General features: G+C 35.4%; 3 protein-coding genes across 6 annotated transcripts in view; 1 reads left to right on the top strand and 2 right to left on the bottom strand.

The window, feature by feature from the left end:
• Positions 1 to 1,211, bottom strand: part of LOC105451901 (natterin-3-like) — a 3,494-nt gene extending 2,283 nt beyond the window's left edge. Inside the window, exon 1 of the mRNA XM_011692632.1 lies at positions 1,113 to 1,211. Within this exon, the coding sequence (XP_011690934.1) occupies positions 1,113 to 1,119 (7 nt within the window). The 5' untranslated portion in view covers positions 1,120 to 1,211. The remainder of the gene's footprint in view (positions 1 to 1,112) is intronic.
• A 1,204-nt stretch (positions 1,212 to 2,415) lies between these two features.
• On the top strand, positions 2,416 to 4,865 carry LOC105451868 (DDB1- and CUL4-associated factor 13). The gene is made up of 7 exons (XM_011692567.1): positions 2,416 to 2,607; positions 2,700 to 3,091; positions 3,183 to 3,354; positions 3,682 to 3,829; positions 3,904 to 4,204; positions 4,296 to 4,459; positions 4,547 to 4,865. The coding sequence occupies exons 1-7, from the start codon at positions 2,538 to 2,540 to the stop codon at positions 4,632 to 4,634; spliced, it is 1,335 nt and encodes a 444-aa protein (XP_011690869.1). The 5' UTR covers positions 2,416 to 2,537; the 3' UTR covers positions 4,635 to 4,865.
• Positions 4,784 to 8,548, bottom strand: part of LOC105451873 (tensin-1-like) — a 75,770-nt gene continuing 72,005 nt past the window's right edge. For all 4 annotated transcript variants that reach the window (XM_011692589.1, XM_011692607.1, XM_011692579.1 and 1 more), the window contains one exon: positions 4,784 to 8,073. In XM_011692589.1, coding sequence (XP_011690891.1) covers positions 7,864 to 8,073 — 210 coding nt within the window. In that variant the 3' untranslated portion in view covers positions 4,784 to 7,863. The remainder of the gene's footprint in view (positions 8,074 to 8,548) is intronic.

The following is an 8,548-nucleotide window of genomic DNA, read 5'->3' as shown; positions in this document are numbered from 1 at the left end:
ATATATATATATATGTATATTTCTCGATATTATGATATTTTTTATATAGATTTAACTACTTTAACTTTGGTTTTAATAACAATTTCGTAAAAATGTATTATAAAAATAAATTTTTAATATTACATAATATAAAATTCATGTTTTTTTAAATTTTATATATCTGAAAAAATTATTAATCTGTTTTAATAATTGTTTAATCTATTGACAGATATTTACTAATTTTAATAATGTTATATCTCATAATGAAAGTTTTAATTCTAAAATTATATAAATCTCGTTTTGCACAATCTCATTGACATCTATAAATAACAAATATGCGTGTTACGTAATATTAAAACACACCGATACTGATGTACGTATAATCGATATGATAAAACTTTTCCAGACGGTTCTTGTAATCGATGATTTCACATGTTGCGCATATTATCTTTACAATCCATATGACTCACACTTTTAAAATAGAGTAACTATATTTAACGCGGTAGATTCTTAGATTTCTGTTAAAAATAAATTATATTTTTCTGGTTTTATACTCTTATATTGATAGCTGTTATAGTAATAATTATAATTAATATGTAGTACGATGCAAATGTTATATGCATGACGTGTAATACAAACATTACACGTAAGCATATGTATTCATGCAATGTGTCATAGACCTGTTCAATCTTAAATTACTAAAAAAGAAAAATTATTTCATCTTTAAGTTATTAACAGCTTTCTAGACTATACTAAATAAAACTAATTTAGCCTAGATTGCACTTATAATTAAATTAAATTTTGGAAAAATAGTTTTCAGAAATAATAACTATATTTTATTTTCTTTAAGTAGTTTTAAATTATCTAGTCTGTAATAGAAATATAATTTAAATCTTAAAGTTCAATATGTGTAAATTTATTTTTATTAGTGATGAAATGATTATATAAAATACAGGAAACGAGATAGAGAGAGACATTCAATAAAACATCCGTAATATTGCAAATGCTAATAAAATAATAACAGAAGTTCATAAAGTGAATGAGAGAGCAGAAATCTTGTAAATATATGGAAGAATTTAATATATTTAACTTTTATATCTATTTTAATATACTTTAAAAAAATTTTTACTCACCTGGCATCGTGGAAATCGATTCGGCACGGTTGACGCCTCAATGCGAGATGGTGCTTATCGTGTCTGTAGGCTGAGTTAAAAGCTCGTGTAATCTTATCACCAAGGTTGGATACATTACTTGAAAAAGTTTATTACGTCAAAAAGTAACGCGTCATTTTTTATAAAAAGTAACGTTACTCATAAATAATTTTAAAAAGTAACGCGCTACCATTACTGTTACTTGAAAAGTAACAATTCGTTACTTTTTCGTTATTTTTTAATAAATCTAAAATAAGTTTAATTAGATTTTAAATTTGTATTTATTATTAAATGTAATAAATATGAAAACTTGAAACTCTCTAAATTAGTCCAGTATATAGAGCAAATATTTCTTTATATTATTTATTTTTATAGAAAGTTAAATGAAATTTATCGTTTTTAAATATTAATGACATTATTAAAAGTGCATTCCAATAATATTCACTATATTAGTAATCTATATCTGAAAATCTATAGTATATATGTATTATATACTATACTCTTAATATTATAGTATTACAAGTAACGCGTTACTTCCCAACTGTGTTTATCGCTCGCGTAATCTTATTTGCCGAAATATTTCGCTCCACTCTATCTCTTTTCTTTACTCTTCACACATGATACTGAACTTATCTAGAACGTAGTGATATGATATACTCCCACACCTTTCCTATTCATTGTATCGTATTGATTGGTACGATTACTGCAGTACCAGTCGCCATCAGTTCGATCAAATTTATTTTGTTCGTTTTCATTTTTGGTAAAATACACGTATGTGCATGTTATGTCAAATGTGTCACCGTCTATTAATTGAAAATTTCGGTAATTAATTTGTCAATCTCAATGCCTATAATCTTTTATTTATATAAATCAGAATTTTTAATTTTTTGTTTAATACATGAAAAAAAATTAGATTAGGAAAATGCAAATTACACGTACGATTAGAAATATGGCTTTAAGCAATTACCGATTAAGTATTATAACTATTAATCGTCGAATTACTCGTAAAAGCAAATCCTTTAAAAAATTTACAACAGTTTAAAATTAAAAGAACGTAATATTAAATTTTTAAGTTTTAATACGTAATACATTATTATAATTAGGCAAGATCTTTTAAAAACATCACGCAGATATATTTTTAATAGCTATGTAAACTTTGAAGTTTTAAAACATTTTTAAATAATTTCGAAATAATATTAGACGATTTATTGGTCAGTGGCATTTAAACATGCAGCCATTTTTAAATACGTCGCTAGTAGTTTCTACAGATTCTGCATAGATGTCTCTGCATTTGTCTCCCGCTGTTTCTTCTGCTTATTCTGGAGAGGACACAAACACGTGGAGAGATCAAGAAGACAGTTTTTATGTATACTTTGTTGAAAAAGTGCGCGTAATTCTTTTTTGAGGATGAAGGTTAAAGTGTTAAGCAGAAATCCCGATGAGTACTTACGGGAGACTAAACGAGACCTTCACAAAAGTAAGTCTATGTAACATTGTGAGGCCATTTACTGGCCTAACCTATTCGCGATGCGTAGCGATGATCGGATTTGCCGTTTTGTCGTTTTGCAGTCCCGCGTAACTTCGATCCCGCATTGCATCCCTTCCAAGCGGCCAGGGAGTACACGAAAGCACTGAATGCCGTGAAGCTCGAGAGGGTGTTCGCGAAGCCGTTCCTGGGCTGCCTGGAAGGCCACAGGGACGCGGTGTCCTGCATGTGCAAACATCCCTCCGAGCTGGCCACCCTTCTGAGCGGCGCTTACGACGGCGAGGTGAGAACGTGGAATCTCGGCCAGGGCACGTGCACCCGCGCGTTTCTGGCTCACGACGGCATAGTCCGCGGTATTGCGTACGCGCCGGACGGGAAACGTTTCGTCACCGTCGGCGACGACAAGACGATCAAGACCTGGGACGCCGTCTCCGCTGGCGGGGAGGAGGAACCCGTGAATACTATTGTCAGCAAAGTACGCAGCTTTTGGTCGCAGTTCTTTCTAAGATTTTGCCTGCAAATGTGAACGTATCTAAAACTCTTCAAGCAATTTCTTTTATCCTTAGACGGTATTAACTGGTATAACTCATCATTGGACCAAACCTGTATTTGCTACTTGCGGAGAAGGAATATGTCACATGTGGGAGGACACTCGTAACGAGCCGCTTCGTTCATTCAAATGGGGCGTGGATAGTTTGCTCGACGTTAAATTTAATCCCGTGCAAAGGGATCTTTTAGGTACGACATACGATGAAAGATTATCATATTTTTATTACACTTTTTTGTCACGCGCGTATACCCACGTGAGACATCGCCAGTAAATTTTCAAATTACCTATGCTTTATGTTAAATTTTAATTTCGTTCATTCAAATGGGGCATGGATAGTCTGCTTGATGTAAAATTTAATCCCATGCAAAAAGACCTTTTAGATGCGACATACGATGAAATATTATTATATTTTATTATACTTTTTTTTGCGCGCGCGTATACACACGTGAGACATCGCCAGTAAAATTTCAAATTAACTATCCATGCTTTATGTTAAATTCAATTTTAATTTCCAGCCTCCTGCGCCAGCGATCGCAGCATAATTTTATATGATACTAGAGAGACAGGACCATTAACAAAGATAGTAATGAAATTACGGAGCAACAAGCTCTCTTGGAATCCCATGGAAGCTTTCATCTTTACCTGTGCCAATGAAGATTACAAGTAAGATAGTAATACAGACATCGAGAGAGCTTCGCGTAATTTTTCTGTGAATTTTAAATACATATCTGTTTCAGTTTGTACACCTATGACATCCGCAAGTTCAAGACGCCCGTTAATGTGCACATGGATCACGTCGAGGCCGTGATAGACGTGGATTATTCGCCGACGGGGAGGGAATTCGTTTCGGGCAGTTACGACAAGTCGATTCGTATTTTCGAGGTGAATAAAGGCCACTCGCGAGAAGTGTACCACACAAGGCGCATGCACAGACTTACCTGCGTCGGATGGTCGCTCGATAGCAAATACGTGATTAGTGGCAGCGACGAGATGAATCTACGTGTGTGGAAGGCTAAAGCATCGGAGAAGCTCGGCGTTGTAAGCATATTTATCACGATTTCACGAATGTGCAATTTTGCGTAAATCACGACGATAATAATCAACCTGCTTTTGTTCCTATTTTCAATAGCTGAGAGCCAGAGAAAGGAACGCGCTGCTTCTCAATGACGCCTTGAAAGAGAAGTACGCGGCGCATCCGCAAGTTCAACGAATTGCGCGTCACAGACACGTGCCGAAACACATATACAATGCGCGGGCCGAATTGCGAGAGATTCGCGAGAAAGGTAGACGCAAGTAAGTACAACTAAATACTCGCGGTATACTCGAATTTTGCAATATATATTTTTGAACGGTATCTCATAACATTGTTTCATCTCGCAGGGAGGCCAATAGACGTTATCATTCTAAAAAGGGAACTGTGCCATTCAAGTCAGAAAGGCAAAAGAGTGTTGTGGGTAGAGACAGCTGAAGCGGCGTGTATCTCGTATTCTCGGATCATTCCATCTAACACGATCAAACGCATCATTTCGATATTTATCGACACAGCACTCGTTGGTTGTCTCAAATTGATCTTTATACTGTTGGATTCTACAGGATGTTATGTAAGTCTTAAAGGAGTACTTTGTATTATATTTATTGTAATAAATAATTTCTCTTGACATTATACAACGCATCGCGATAATAAATTCATAAAACATTACAAACCTCAAGCAGTGATTAATGTCATGCGTATAGCGTACATTACAACAGTTAATTATGCTGCGTTTCTTGCGCGATTATCTTAGCACGCATTAATCGATTTCGCAATACAAACACTCTTCTTCGGTTTTACTCTCGTTACTTTTAACTTTATATTCCAAAAACACCGTTTTAAAATCTTTGCACGATTTCCATTAGATCGCGCATGTGCGTGAGATTATAACGATATAAGACACATCACCCTTTTTTTTACGCAATTGCTTAAAAAATGATTTGTCGTGGATGTAATGAAATTTTACAGATACGGATATTTCTGTGATGAGATTTTTTTTCCCTTTCGTTATTACAACAATAACACTTTTAGCAATTCGCGTTGTCGTTAAAGCATTGGAACACATTGTTGAAGCGGAAAGTTACAGTCGATTCATATTCGCAGAAATCTATTATACATATCATACATACGATTTCAATGCAGCATATGGATCATTCGGAGCTTTCGCCCAGCACAATGTGTTACTAGATGTGAATCTGAATATGAAACTTGCCGCGACACGATTATCGATGCAATCTCATTTGTCGCTTAGGAATCGAAAACCGTCATCATTTTGGAAAATTTAATAGATGCTACAAAAATGTACGCTATATATGTCGCCTTTACACACATTCCCGTATATCCCTACAGCATCAAAATTTAATCACCGAGATCGTTGCGGGCTTAATCTCTACTCTTATTTTTCGTAATGAGTAACGGTCGTAATGAAAAATGTTTCTGATGAGATGTTTATATTGGCAGGTTTTGATGAGATGTTATATTGGCAGTTTGTAGATTTTTTTTTTATGTAGTTTGTATATCCTACTCAATAGCCACGAAATCGATAATACTTGGTGATTTTATACTCGGAAAATTATTTTCTGGTGTATAAAAAAGTGCCACGTGATTTAGTGTCTCGTCGTCGCTGAGAGTCGTTTAAATACGATAGTTACCTACGCGTAATCGTATAATTTTCATTGTATCGTAGCTATGCGCGAATTTCTGTACAAGACTAGGATAGCTGAGAAACTAAATTATCGCCCATTACAATATAATTCGTGTTTCGCCGAGTCGAAATTTCGAGGAAGTTCTATGTCCCCTCTTAGGCGTAATTGCATTTCCAAGATTCCATGCCGTTTGCTAATCCTCTTTGACGTTTACTAATTAAATATACGTATGGAAATATAACGCGCGAGTGAGAATAATTGTAACATATATACATATAAACACATGTACATCAATATTGCGATCAGGGGCCAAACACGAAAAATACATCGTTCGTTTTTACTTTCGTTTTATAGTTTTATTTAAAAAAAAAAATGTATATTATATATATTGATTTCAACAAGTTATAATAGAATATCTTCCAATAGTTTTTCATTATTCCATTCGCTGTAGAATGAAAAATAAATCAGAAAATTTTCATTTTCCATGTTATTTTATATGCGTTATTAATTGAAATATATGGCAATCGAAATTATTTATACCATTTTCAATACTAAACGGGATCAAATTGTCTCTCATTTCATCGAAATTTCGGTGAATATTTTTCGTTTTTGGTCCCCAATATATCGGATTGCAATATACCATCGGAATGCGATTAAATTGACAACGAAAGAATCTAACTTCGACACATAACAGGCTCGATAATTGACCTGTCTTGATTTTGCTCCCAAGCTCGAACACTTTTAAATGATTCAATTCACTTACAATTAGCTGAACCCTTCGTTTCGAGGTACAGAATATGTGACGCTCCCTCGTATTTCTCACATTTGAAGGATGCACTTTTGATTAATTATAAAATCCGGTCATATAAAGCGGAAAAGGCAATCGCGTTTGCCTATTATACAATAGCCCTCCCGCTTCCGGAGCGATCATAAATCAGTGTAGTTTACGTTATGTGTGTGACGATGGTAACACGATCCTGAACTAAATCTTACAAGAAAGTATTAGATAACCGTTTCAATTGAATAAAACTTACTAGATCACTTTCGGACGCCGTGAAGCTGCAATCGAGAGAGGAACTAGATGGAAAAATATAATATCTTAATATAACGCTATCCCAGAAAGAAATTATCGATTTTTCTCTCGGAGAACATATATCTTTCATATGTATATCACCTTCGGTTTCCTCCTGAATCGTCATACACTTTTGACGTCCTTTGAACGTGTTTTTCAATTCTATTTTAACTGTAAATTAAAATTCATTCGAAAAACTTTTAAATTCGTAATCTTTCGCAACGAATCGATTCGTTCCTCTTAATTCTCCAATTTCGCGACTGTTGCGCGTTTTATAACAAGGATATATTATTACGAATCGTTTGGCAACTGTCGGGAGCGAGCCAAACGATAACAAAACTTGATTTCGACAGTCCGTTTAACGCAGAGAAACTCGCAAAAATATAATATAATCTTCCTAACGAGCATTCGAACATATACATATATATTCCGTTTCGCGAAAATAATTTATTCCGATTCAAGTTTCGACAGCAGTCAATCGCTATAGGAAGCTTAATACTAAACATCTCGCTAGGCGCGCGCGTGCCGTAATACAAAAAAAAAATCGCATCGCTATTCTAGTCACGCGTCCGTATACATACGCTAGCAGTTATTAAATTATCTACGCTATGTTTCTTACCGTTATTAATGACTTACGAGTATGTATCACTGGTGTGGCTGTGCGAGTCTTTCCGGAACATAGATTCGTTAACTAAGCGTCGTCCAATGTGCGTCGCGCCGATGCCGATTTCCCCAGACGCTGCAGGATCTCTTCTTGCGGATAACGATCGCAAGTAACGTCGGCTCTCTACGTACAATGCAATGGCACAAAATCGATTCAGGTACAAATATACCGAACGGTGCCTCGCGTATCTTCCAACTGGTTTCACATGAATCGACAAACTGTAGAAAAGTGCAGAAAAGAGAGAGAGAGAGAGGGAGGGAGGGAAAGAAAGAATAGTCGACGATTCTAGACATTCAAATCGGCCATCATTTTGCGAAAATCCGCCAGGGTATTGTAATCCGGGTCCGAATCGATGTCCGCGAAATCCTTGCTGGAGTCAGTCTTGACGAAGCTCGGATTATATCGGCTCAGCGACAACGGGCACGGCAATAATTCCGGCATGACCGAATGGTGAGTGATTAGCGAGGTGAGCGTCGTGAACTCTTTTGTGAAGCCCTGAAACATACGACGTTATTGATTTTACAGCGTTCGTAGTGCTGTATATCATGCATTAATTTCAACGCTTTTCAAAGTTCCCTCCGTGTATACAACTCCGCTTTCTCTCGACAACTGTAAACGTTGTGGAAACGTCACGGTTTTTATCCAGTCCGTGGAAAAATAAAAATTCTTTCTATACGCGCGGAATTCTTTTTACGCGCTACATATTTTTGCGGAGAAGTAATCAAGTATCTTTCACTTTTTAAATATATATATACAGGAACATTTCCGTTTATAGAAAAAAATTAGAGATATTGAATGAAGAGCAAAGTAAAAATATATGATATTTTTTCAAGGCGGAGAACTGGAGATAATTTATTCATAGTCGAAACGGCAGAGCTCAAAGATTTGAAATAATAAAGAGGAAAACTTCCCCTCGTCCACGATAAATAACGCAGCGACAACGTAACCGGCTTATTGTTTCAGCTATTAT

Source organism: Wasmannia auropunctata, unplaced genomic scaffold, assembly GCF_000956235.1.
Source record: "Wasmannia auropunctata unplaced genomic scaffold, wasmannia.A_1.0 LD336106.1, whole genome shotgun sequence".
Classification (NCBI taxonomy): Eukaryota; Metazoa; Arthropoda; class Insecta; order Hymenoptera; family Formicidae; genus Wasmannia; species Wasmannia auropunctata.
This window is presented reverse-complemented; position numbering and strand designations above follow the sequence as displayed.